Genomic DNA, 12888 nt, shown 5'->3' on the forward strand with positions numbered 1-12888 from the left:
TAGGTGCCCAATATGCGTCTGGAGAAGAGTGGAGAAACAACTCCAGAAAGAATGAAGAAATGGAGCCAGAGTGAAAACAATGCCCAGTTGCGGATGTGACTGATGACAGAAGTAAAGTCCGAGGCTGTAAAGAACAATATCGCGTAGGAACCTGGAATCTTAGGTCCTTGAATCAAGGTAAGTTGGAAGTGGTCAGACAGGAGATGGCAAGAGTGAACATTGACATTTTAGGAATCAGTGAACTAAAATGGACTGGAATGGGTGAATTTAACTCAGATGACCATTATATTCCATTAAGCAGGTGAAAAGTGAAGTTGGACAAGTTTGCAAATATTTACAAAAAAAATTGTGATTAGAGTTACAGTAGAAATCTGTGACCTGAGAACATCATAGCTGGGGGTGGAGGGGATAGGGCTCAGGGTAGCATTGGTCTTTGATCTTATTTTTAAGGGATTGTATTGTTTCTAGTTGTTCAGAAATGGATGCATATAGATAATGTTAAATGTGGAACTGTCAGTCACTTCAAGGCAGATCTTCTGGTTAATGACTGTTTCTACTCTTCCTATAGTACACAGAGGATGGAAGAACACTCTGCAATGAAGGGGATTTAGCAGCTGTAATAGACACACCAATTAACACAGCATGACTAAAAGACAGTCCCTTGATCATCTCCCAAATAACTCTGGGGCCTTTAAGAATATTTAGAAAGCTTCAGAAGAACTGAGGCTGTCAAACACCAGTGCCTTTCTGGAACCTCTATTCTTTTACCCCAACAAAAACTTTCTCCTTACTGCAAACCCCCAGATCATAGTATATAAAAGCAATGACTTCATTGAGTGCCCTTGGAATCAAATCTAGTCCTAGCTCTTACTCCTAACCATGTTACCTTTGGAAAGTTTTCCCCAGGTTTCAGCTGTCCAGGGGTATTACTGAAAGTGAGCAAAATAAATATGCATATGATTAGAGCAATTTGTTTGTACCTACTTACTTTAACAAGTTCCACCTTATTTTAAAGTACTTACTTTTGAAAGTACCTTAGAACCTTTAATGGACTGTAAGATTGTGGAATGAAAGGAACCATGTTTTAGAATTTTTTGTTACTCATGGTACAACAACAGCACTTTAAAAAATATTTATCAATTAAATTGGTTTCTTGGGCACATTTACTTAGCTCATATGCATATAAGTTATATGGTAAAGAAGTATCCTGAAAGCATGGAAAACATGGAGATTTGGGAAGGTGCAGGGCTTGTATAGGAAAAATTACTCTTCTTACAATTTCCCTTCAACATATCTAAGTGTGTCTTAAAGGAAGTCTCAGTTTGACTATCGAGTGTATTATCCTCTAAAATGTGCTAAATCTCCTTTTCAAAGGGACAGCAGGCTTCATACTCAAAGCCATCGTCAAGCAGTTATAATTTGGAAAGACCTTATATTCATTGTACTTATTTTTCTGGTTTCCTTTTATTTCTGGCAAATTATATTGTTTTCTATTTATTTAAAATGTATTGTTAAGTAAGTGTAAGGAGATAACAAATATGGCATATGAGTTACTTAAGTTTAGGAAATACTGTGGTATATAAACATGGACTTTAAGAAGAAAAACTAACAACTGATAATATGGTTCAAGCTATTGTTCATAGATTGGAAGCCAATGTAAAATACGGATAAATAACTTGATCTGGTTACAAAACATATACTGACAAAGCTGGGACTAACATAAGCATCTTAGTCCTCCTAGTTTCCATTGCCTGATGCCCCTTTGATAACAGAAAGTGACCCTCAATTAATATTTGATGATTACTGTCTTCTCTAAGCCAACTACCTCTTTCATCTTTAATAATGCCAGTGTTCATGGATATTAAAGTGAATCAATAAACACTCTAAGTATAAGGTGGCATGCAATCAGGAGCCAAGAACCACAGATAAGAAAAGGTCACAAAAATGCACATTACAACATCAAGCAATGTATCAGACACACAAAGTTGATAATCTGTATGCATGTAATGGTACTCTATCAGATTCAGAAGGTCACATCTTCAGTGGTATGCTAGTGGACAAAATAGATATTTTTCCAAAAGCCACAAATCTGTCCTAGAATGTAGAAGGAACTTATAGTAAACACATACCTATGGTTTACATAGGAAGGACTATTCCATTAATGCAGTCCAAATTTGTTCTCTCATGTAAAGAAATGCTCAAATTCATGAATGAAGAGTGTCTAGAGGTATATCATTAACTAAGCGGAAGCGTAGAGGGCTTTGGTAGAGGCAAGACAAGATGGCACATTTTATTGTTTAGCTTTGTATACATTTTGGTCTTTGAACCTACTAAGAGTGTTGAGAGTGTTAATTGCTTAGTCATGACTGACTCTTTGTGATCCCATGGATTGTAGCCTGCCAGACTCTACTGTCCATGGGATTCTCCAGGCAAGAATACCGGACTGGGTTGCCATTCCCTTCTCCAGGAGATATCCCTACCCAGGGATCAAACCTGGGTCTCCTGCATTGCAGGCAGATTCTTTAGTCTCTGAACCACCAAGAAAGCTGAACCTACTGAAAGTATTGCATATTTAAGAGATAAAACTTCCTCCAAAATGCCTTGACCATTTGCTATTCAGTGTCTAGGAGACTCTGGACCATTAAAAAATTTACTTCTTTCCAAGAATATTTACATAAATCTAGAGGTTACTTTTTGTTAAATTAAGTTTTCACAGTTATTTTACAGAATACAACTAAATTTATTTTAGTTAGCAGATGTCCTTCACAAACTTGCCATTATTTTGAAACTGAGACAATTTTAGAAGCATAATAAAAAGCCTCCACTCTGCATTTCTTAATAACTATGTAATGAGATTTAAACTTTGAATGGCATAAGGCAGTTCCTGAATATTATTAATTCAGTTACACTGCACATTTCTTCTACTTGCAAATAGCTTCAATTTTGCATATAACCATTGTGTATAAATTTCAAATATGAAAGCTTGAATTGTGGACAGACTGCAAATTACAGTAAAACATGCTTTACATGGACTTTTGGTTTCTCACATCAGCACTGGGGTAACCACTGGACATTACTTGTCATGAAAAAAAAGCAAGGATTAATTTTCATTCCTAAGTTTAACACGATACTTACCTTGTAAATCTAATGCTACCACAGCAGTATCATCTTCTAATCCTTCAATCACCTCACACTTATATCTCCCATAATCCTCTAGAGTAAGGTCTGTGATCACCAGAGAAGCATCATTATCACTGCCTCCTTTCAGAAACACTCTACCATGGTAGCCTCCATAGGTTTTCTTGTGGTATCCCATGGAAACAAAGACATCCACTTCCTTGAGGTAATCTGAAGTTAGCTTGGTCCACTTAATCCGGATTTTGTGGGTTCCTGAGCCAAATGCTGTAGGGTCTCGGTAAAATTTACACGGCAGTGTAACATTGCCACCTCTGTGTGAGAACACCTTGGCTTGTTCTGCTTCCACCAGTAGACGGGGGCCATTTTCTGCTGTAATTGGAAAAGAGAGAAAAAATTAATATGCTTTTAGACTTTTATAATATTAAATATACTACCTCTAGAGGGTATCTGGTGAAGAGCAGCATTGAAGATAAGCTTCTCTGCCTCGTTGAGCAGGGACCTCCTTTAAATTACAGAGAAAGGTACCTCTAGTACCTAGTGGGGTTCTGTAAGATAGTCATGTTGTTTAAGCCACCGAAGAAAGGGAAAGTTGTACATGACAATCAATGAGAAATACTGGCTCTAGATTCTACAGTCATTTGAAGTTTGAGGATGTCATCATAAATTCCTTTTTTCTTCTATATTTAAATATAAAAATGTAGAAACAAGACTAAGAGAAGTGATGGGGAACCGTAATTATCGATATATTAATCATCGATATAACCCCCAAAATTCAAATTGGATAAATTGATCTTTCCTCAGCTGAACTTTCTAATACAATAAGCGTGTATTGTATTTAGGGAAAAGTTTATGGCAACAGATTAACGTTCATTGAACTGTTCTGGCCAAAGAACTTAGAACGTTCTCCCATCTCTGCCTTCAGATATACATCTGTGATACACCATTCTGGTGCATTTCAAGCAACATGTATGTATTTTATTTTCACACAAAGACTAGACCTCAGAAAGGCATTTTTAGTGAATGTTTTTTAAAAAACTCCAGATTTTGAAATATATTCCTCAAACTTTGAATGGTAAAAGTGTATCGAAAGTTATATTTCTTTTCTAATTAACAAGATAGTTATTTGTTTCTTTATTCCTTTAAATCTCCTTCTACTGCGCCTCTGCTTTTTCTGTGTCTTGGCTTACAGAATCTTCTCACTTCACTTCTGCCTTGACTTGCCCTTTAGCTTCCTTCCTCCAAAGACTTTATTGCCTTCCCAAGAGCACCGCGATATTCCTAGCCTGCCAAATCAGCAGGGCTGCCAGGCTCTGGATAGCCAGTTGTTATTTTCAGATCTTGGCTTTCTCTGGGGTTCCCCCTGGTTCGCTCATTGTGCTTTTGACCTTGATGAGCTCTCTTGAGAATATGCAAGCTTTGAAAATGAGAAAGCGCTATAAGAACTCCTGGATGCACATACCCTCTCATCTACACACAGCTTTCAAAGGCTGCCAAAGCTGCTTTTCAGGCAGTCTTTCTTTCTTTAGGCTGGAGGTTCTGAATCAACCTTGGTCATGAATCGTTAGTTGTGTACAGGTCATCAGGCAGAGTAGTTGGTCATCTCCAGACAGATCTCAAAACTTAGTTATTTAATGGCATATGTAACTTTCAGATTTTAAAATAAAGTGTCCAAGAATAGACACACTGATTCCATTTTTATTATAAAGCAATCAAAATATTAAAAATAAGCATATTTAATTTATGTCAGCTCTAATCTTCAGAAACGGAATAGTTTGACCACTTTGAAAGCCATCAGTGCCCTACTTTGAATAGTTTTAAAAAAATGAAAGAATAGTGGCTTAATTATCCAGCTTAAAAAATCCTGGCTTAAATCCAGCTCATTAAGCATTTCCTTTGATTCTCTTCATCTTCTCATTTAGGCCCATATATTCATAAGACACAACAGGTGAATCTATTCAGCTCTACTATATGTATGATACTCCACCTGCAATATCCTCAATGACCACACCCATGTTCTACTTAAATATTTCTCGTGTCTTCTTTCTGGGAGGAGGAAAAAGTGCTGTTTAGTAAGTTGCTCAGCCATGCCTGAGGCTCTACATGGATCTACCCAGTACCTTGGGAGGACACCCGGAGCTGGGTCTTTCCATGACGGGACTTGAGACATGACACGGAAGTGAAGTGAAAGTCAAAGTCGCTCAGTCGTGTCTGACTCTTTGAGACCCCACGGACTATACAGTCCATGGAGTTCTCCAGGCCAGAATACCGGAGTGGGTAGCCTTTCCCTTCTCCAGGAGCTCTTTCCAACCCAGGGGTTGAACCCAGGTCTCCCACATAGCAGGTGGATTCTTTCCCAGCTGGTCCACAAGGGAAGCCCATATAAGATCTTCAAAAAGTTGAAGTTTCCTGATTCTCTCAAGTTTTTTTTTTTTAATCTTTTATCTTATATTGGAGCATAATTAATTAACAATGTTATGATAGTTTCAGGTATACAGCAAAGGAATTCAGTTATATATATATATGTATCTGTTCTTTTTCAAATTCTTTCCCTATTAAGATGGTTACTTAATATCAAACAGAGTTTCCTGTGCTATAAAGGAGATCTTTACTGGCTATAGATTTTAAATATAGCAGTGTGTACATGTCAATCCCAAATTCCCTAACTATCCCTCTTCGCTACCCTTCCACCATAAGTTCATTCTCTAAGTCTGTGAGTTTGTCTCTGTTTTGTAATTAAGTTCATTTGTATCATTTCTTTTTAGATTCTGCATATAGGTGATATCATAAGGATAGCCCTCTTTGTCTCACTCTCACTAATGACAATCTCTAGGTCCTTCCATTTTGCTTCAAATGGCATAATTTCATTCTTTTGAATGACTCAGTAATATCCCATTGTGTATATATATACCACATCTTCTTTATCCATTCCTCTATTGTTGGATATTTAGGTTGTTTCCATGGCTTAGCGCTTGTAAACAGTGCTTCAGTGAACATTAAGTGCCTTTTGGACCATGTTTTTCTCTGATATATGCCCAGGAATGGGGTTGCTGGATCATATAGTAGCTCTAGTTTTAGTTTTTTAAGGACTCTCTATACTGTTCTCCATGGTGGCTGTACAAATTTACATTCCTGCCAGCATTCTCTCCACACCCTCTCCAGCATTAATTGTTTGTGGATTTTTTGATGATAGCCATTTTGACTGGTGTGAGGTGATATCTCATTGTAATTTTGATTTTCATTTCTCTAATAATATGTCTACCAATGTTGGACATATTTTCAAGTGCCTCTTGTCCGTCTTTATGTCTTCTTTGCAGAAATATCTATTTAGGTCTTCTGCCCGTTTTTTGATTGGATTGTTGATTCTCTTATGCTTTTTACTCTAAAGTCAAAGCTAATGCCCAAATGGATTGGGTTAAGGGGGCGTTACAGTAATTAGGAACAAGGGCTTTGATGTATCAGAGACCTTGTTTTAACCTCACCTTTTCAGGTTTCTAGCTGTCTAGCTTTGAGCAAGGGGTGTAACCCCTAAGCCTCAATTTCTTTATATGTGAATTAGAGGTAGTAATATCTACTACATATAGTTGGCATAAGAGACACTGAAAGCACTTAAAATAATAGCTGACCAAGGTATTACTCTGCATAGTTTTTCCACTATATTTTTCCAGTATGATACTGCCTGATATTGCATATAATTTTGACATATATTAACCTTCCATGGTTCCATTATAAAGTTTTGAACCATATGGAGTAAAAAAATACATATAAAGCCACCTGTGTTATATAGGAAACTTGGAAATTATTGTGTGGTTTAGCATAATCATAAGGTATTCCAGAATGAATACAAGGCCTGAGTGTTTTATAAATTAAAGAGTTAAAGCACAGATCAAAAGTCTTGTCTAAGGGACTGAACCTTCTAATTTTTTTCTGATGTTAACTATAAATCATCTTGTAGTGTTTTAGAAGTATAAACTTCTGATTTAAAAAAAAATTTTTTTAAGTACTATTTACTTATACTCTAGCATTGTGAGTAGATGATGACTTATGTGGTAGAATGGTGAGAACTAAGCAGACACCAAAAATCCATTGGCTTCCCACAAAATAATTTTTCTAACAAGACTCCTAGAATGTATAAATTTCTACCATTCTTATTTTTTGGACAGCTGGGGTGTTGAGGTAATAGATGCCAGAAGCCCTGGCTGAAATTCAAAAAACCCTATGAAAAATATGTAATGTATAACACATTGAGTGACTGAAAGCCATTAATGTTCATTAACCTAAATCCCCAACATGACCTTTAGAACAATGCATTTTATTAGTTTGCTTACTTTTAGAAGCTCAACACTGCAGATTATAAAGCATTGAACACTGCTGGTGGAAGTGGGCTATTGCAGAGCAGGTAAGATGTAGGAAAGAGCTCTGGCCATTGAGTCAGGGTTCTGTTGCAGGCTCTAGTAAGGCTTAGCTGTTTGAGTGACAGGTTTATGTCATGAGACCATTGAGCTTTAGATTTGTATCCAGCTGCCTTTGGCAGGTTGTCATGACAGGGATCAGCCAGGAAGCACAGTAAGCTGGAGATGGGGAGGGCAGGAACAAAGGGAACCTATAATGCTGAAGATAAACTTTGCACAGTCGTGCCTAGAGTAAGTTTTGAATCTGATCCTTGGATTCAAAAACGTGAACTAGTTTGAAATTGACGTTGAAATCAAAACTATTCAATCAACAGGGCCCTTGAAAAGCAAATCAAATGCAAAAGATAAAAATAAACCTTGATCATCAGAATGAGTATTGCTTATCCCTTAAAATTTTTCTTTAATTAGAAAAACCTAAGCAGCATATATGTGCTCATTTTAGGGGCACTGAATTTTTAAAAAGTCTATCTGTAAGTTACAGGAATTTCACATTTTTATTAGTGAGTGTCAATGACATTGACTTGAAAAGATTTGATGACCTTCAAGACCACAGTTGTCTCCAGGGGAAACAGCAGGGCTTCATTATTATTTTATGAATTCTGCTGTGAAGTCTAGAGGACATCATTCAATTTCACCAAATTATGAAAGCAATGGCATGACTGAACAACTGATCTCTGTGTCACTCTGTAATTTAGAGGAAATCTTTTAAACAATAGGACAAAAACAAATAGTTGCAGAAAAACAGTTTAGAAATATGGTATGGGAATATTACCTATTGTTCTTAGTTCTATTAAAAGTGGAATCATGGCGGGGGCGGGGCAGTTCATTGCTAAGGAAATAGAGATAATAGAAAAGAAAAGGTGCTAAGAGTCTGAGTAGGTCTTTTAAAAATAAATAACTTTTGGATTTTACAAAACAACCAGTCTTGGTATTGGTTACTTTCTCACTGGTGTATAATGAAGGAGCCTCCAAACTTTTAGATCTTCTAGACCAATAAAATGTAAAAAGAATCCAAACAGACAAAATGGAGGAATATATTTAAGACGGCTAAACAAGAACAAAAAACCACTCCCAAGGAAAAATTCTACCACTATCATTTGATTTTTTATTTTTTACATATAACATAAAATTTGCCATTTTAACCATCATTAAGTGTACAGTTCAATGTTATGAATTACGTTTACACTATTGTGCAACCACCACCAACCATCTATTTCCAAAACTTTTCATCATTCCAAAGAGAAAACTAATTCCTCCCTTACATCCCAAGCTAATCAGCAGACACTCAAGTGCCAGCTCCACAATGAGTCATTTGAAAATGCTGCATAAGGGTTTAAAAATGGTTCCTTATTTTTGTGGTATTTGTTATCACTGTGGTAGGTTGAGATGTGTAAGACTAACACTTTGGAAACTGTTACTTCCCTTAGGCTAGCCAGCCTGCCCAAGGATGAGCAACCAGGCTGGATTTGTATCCTTAAGCCTGTGCTTACCACAGTGTACTGAAAACAGTCATTCTGTCTGTTTAATGACAGTCTCTCTAGTGCACATCTTGTTATATTGTTCCTCCAGCATCAAAATAGTGCCTGGCCTGTGATAAGTGTCTGTACTGAATTAGACTAGTGCTGCCCAGAGCCTGCACTCAGCTATGGTAGTAGACATGGACCCCTGCACATGCTTTATACCATAATATAGCTCTAAGATGAAAACACTTTTATAAAAACAGCTAAATACATGTACTAAAGACACAATATTTAAAAAGAAGAAATGATTTAGACATTTGTCTCTCATGGTATCTTACACATTACATTTGAGTAGGATATATAATTTAGGAAAAAATGATCTTACTCATTAACCTTTAACTCTTTATAATTACAGTCAGTCCTTCATATCTGGGTGTGCCTCTTTTGGGATTCAGCCAGTTGGGGATAAAAACTGTTTTTCAAAAAATGCCAGGAAGTTCCAAAAAGCAAAATTTGAATTTGTTGTGTGCCCAGCAAGTATTTACATAGCATTTACATTGTATTTAGGGCTATTTGCATAATATTTACATTGTTTTAGGTATTATAAGTTATCTAGTGGTGATGGAAAGTATAAGGGGATGACGGCTGTAGGTTAGGTGCAAGTACTGCAACATTTTATATAAGGGACTTGAGAATCTGAAGATTCTGGTATCTCAGGTGAGTCCTGGAACCAATCCCCGGTGGATACTGAGGGATGATTGTATTTTGTTTCCTTCAGACTGGAATAAACCTAATTGTTTCTGAAGTTGCTTACTGGGAGTCAGAAACTCCCATCATTTGGTCTTGATTCTGATCTGTCTAGTAAGCTTTGCATCAGAAAGTTTTACAAGGTTCACCCCCACTGTCGCCACCCTCCACTTCCACCGCCATCCAGCCTTTATTGCCCTTCCAGAGGGCTCACTGCTTTTAGTTTATCAGAGACAGAACTTTAGTTTCTTCCCCAACTCTTCCTGACTGTAAGAACTCTGAGTCTCTGTGACTCAGTGCTTCAGGAAGGACAACCTGATGAGGGTAGGAAAGAGTCTCTAAGGAAGATCGTTTCAGCCCTCTGTCCTCAGCGAGTTGATCTGAGTTTGAAATCCTGTTGGATTTATCCCTAGCCCATCTTTACTTTCATCTGGAGTTCAAACGCTGATCTGAAGACTTGTGAGATTATGTGTACTTCTGACCGTTTGTGTGAATTCAAAAGAAATATATATACTTGCCTAAACTAAACTATAGAAGGAATCACTGGAAGCCCAAGAAACTAATAACCATGATAGCCTGTGGGAAGATAAGGCAGCTGTGTGGGTAGAGAACTCCTGAGAGATTTTCACTGTGTATACTTTACTTTCATATTTTAAAAACTTTTGAACTGTGTATATGTATCACCTGATCACACACTAAACAGAAATGGTATAAAAATACACAAAATGGTTGAGGGAATTTAATTGACAAAATAAACAAAAAAACTTTGCCTAGAAATACACACAATAAGCTGGTAGCTAGAATTGTAGTATACCGTTATAACTGCAGGATTGTAATTTTGTAGAAGACCTATGGTTCGGTTAATTATAATGTTATCTTTAAATAGGTCTTCAAAACGTGAAAGTTTTATCTCATTTTTTCCCCAGTTCTTTAAGATGCTGCTGATAAAGGTACGGACCGTCATCTGGTTCCGACTGTAAAGGAAGAATCTAAAGCTGAAGGTGAGGTGAGTGAAGCTTACCCTCTGCTGTAGAGAGCTTGCTGCTGTTTCTCACCCTCTGTGACGCTGCCTTTTGGTCTCAGAGGCTAAAGGAACATACTCCTGTCAATCCCCCTCCACCCTCTGCCGGTACCTGCCTGCTCTCTAACCACTGTATAGTCTTTGTTCCCTGCTAGTTCCTGTCAGCGGAGAAGGCAAGGGCACCCCACTCCACTCCAGTACTCTTGCCTGGAAAATCCCATGGGCGGAGGAGCCTGGGAGGCTGCAGTCCATGGGGTCGCTACGAGTCAGACACGACCGAGCGACTTCACTTCACTTTTCACTTTCACACATTGGAGAAGGCAATGGCACCCCACTCCAGTGTTCTTGCCTGGAGAATCCCAGGGACGGGGAGCCTGGTGGGCTCTGTATATCCCCAGTGCTGGCTTCGTCTACACCCTACTCCCCTGACTGACCCTCCTACATAGCTACCCCAGACCCCAGCTAATGATTGTTTTAGCTTTAGATCAGAATGTCTCCACCATGATAGCTTATCAAAGGGGAGGTGAAAGGCATTCCCCTCTGCTGGTTTCCCTGGTAACTAATGAACCAACCTGATTTTACTTCGCCCTGTAACTGATAATCTTCCCTTACCCCTGGGAGCGAAGACTACAGCCAGGTCCTGTCCACTCTCTGCCACATACAGTGGGGTGTTGCTCCAGGACCTTGCTTCAGACATGTAAGCTCCCTCATCCATTAAACCATTGATGACTTCGTTGCTGATTCCAGGCTCTTTCTTCAGTCTTGAGGGCAAGTGCAGGGCTTGTAAGCCTATGACATTCAACACAACACTTGCCTTAGAGCTAAAGCAATTCTGTGATGGGTGCCCAACACCAGAATATAGTATTGTTTGGGTGATGTTGATCTTGTATGTGTACCACATTATTATCATATCCAAGTTCGATAGTGAAAAAATAACAGTAAGTGCTATCACTATTTTTTTCCATGTATTTTTATTAGTTGGAGGCTAATTACTTTACAATATTGTAGTGTGTGCTATCACTATTTTAGAGCCTATAGGTTTGTTTTCAGGGACAGTGGAAATCTTCCCCCACACCCACAAAAAGATAACTTAGACAAATTTTTGCCATATAAAAAGGTAAGCTTCTTTGCTGGAAATGGGCATCAAGAGACTTCAAATTAGCTCGAGGGCGTCTACTGAACCCAGTTTAAAAATCTGTGTTCTGTGTTCTGAACTGTAAACCCCAAACTGTTACTATCTTGAAAAATATTGTCTGTTTTTAACTCCTTTTTCTTCATCTGTTTTGACCAGGAAGAAGAAAAGTGTGGTGAGGTTTGTTCAGCTCTGTTCTGCTGACTAAGGTCTTTGTGGGCTTTTGTCTTTGCACATTCATTCTTGTTTCATCTGTTATCTCAGAAGCTATAGTTTATTGATTAAGCCTATGAATTATGCCTCTTACATTGTATCACTTAACATTTATGGCCTCGGTTTCCTCATCAGGAAAATAGAGTTAAGTCACCTGCCTCCCAGGGTTCTCATGAGGATTAGAGGAGGTCATACACTGAGAGTTTAGCCTAGTACCTGGCACCCTGAGTGCCCAGTAAATGTTGGTTCTTGCTAACAAACACACACAGTGGCCCAAGTGTGCTAGGTGTGCAAACCAGCTTCTGTCTTCAATGTTGTCTTCTTCACTGTGCTCTTTCAGAAGACAGTTCCTAAAAGTACTGATTCTCAAAAACTTGTACCTCATCAACCTATGGTGATTCTCCTAGTGGTTCTTAACAACAGAGGAGCTTAATTCAGGACCACCACTTTAAAGCCTTAAAAACAAATCAAAACCTGTATCTATATAACCCAACTTCTTCCTGCCTCTTAATCAGTTTTCTTTGGGGTTCCAGACGTCTTCATTTGGGGGTAGGGGTGGAATGTATGTATACGTAGCTGTCACCCCCACCTTGCTCCTCAAACTTCTCTTCAGAATCACTACGGCAGCCTGTAAGACAAGTTTCCCCAAGGCTCGAAACCAGAGTCTTTTTTCATAGTGATTTAATTTCTTCTGGAACATAGTGATATCAACTGAATGGAACAAGATGGGAGCCATTTTCACCTACCGCTTTGCTCAAAAGTTTTTAA

At 38.2% G+C, this 12888-nt stretch overlaps 1 protein-coding gene across 1 annotated transcript in view; it reads right to left on the reverse strand.

Annotated features, from left to right (window-relative positions):
• HAPLN1 (hyaluronan and proteoglycan link protein 1) overlaps positions 1-12888 on the reverse strand; it is a 78949-nt gene that overhangs the window by 10768 nt on the left and 55293 nt on the right. The window contains exon 3 of the mRNA XM_065936625.1: positions 3136-3507. Coding sequence (XP_065792697.1) covers positions 3136-3507 — 372 coding nt within the window. The remainder of the gene's footprint in view (positions 1-3135; positions 3508-12888) is intronic.

The sequence above is a fragment of the Muntiacus reevesi genome, chromosome 1 (assembly GCF_963930625.1).
Source record: "Muntiacus reevesi chromosome 1, mMunRee1.1, whole genome shotgun sequence".
Taxonomy (NCBI): Eukaryota; Metazoa; Chordata; class Mammalia; order Artiodactyla; family Cervidae; genus Muntiacus; species Muntiacus reevesi.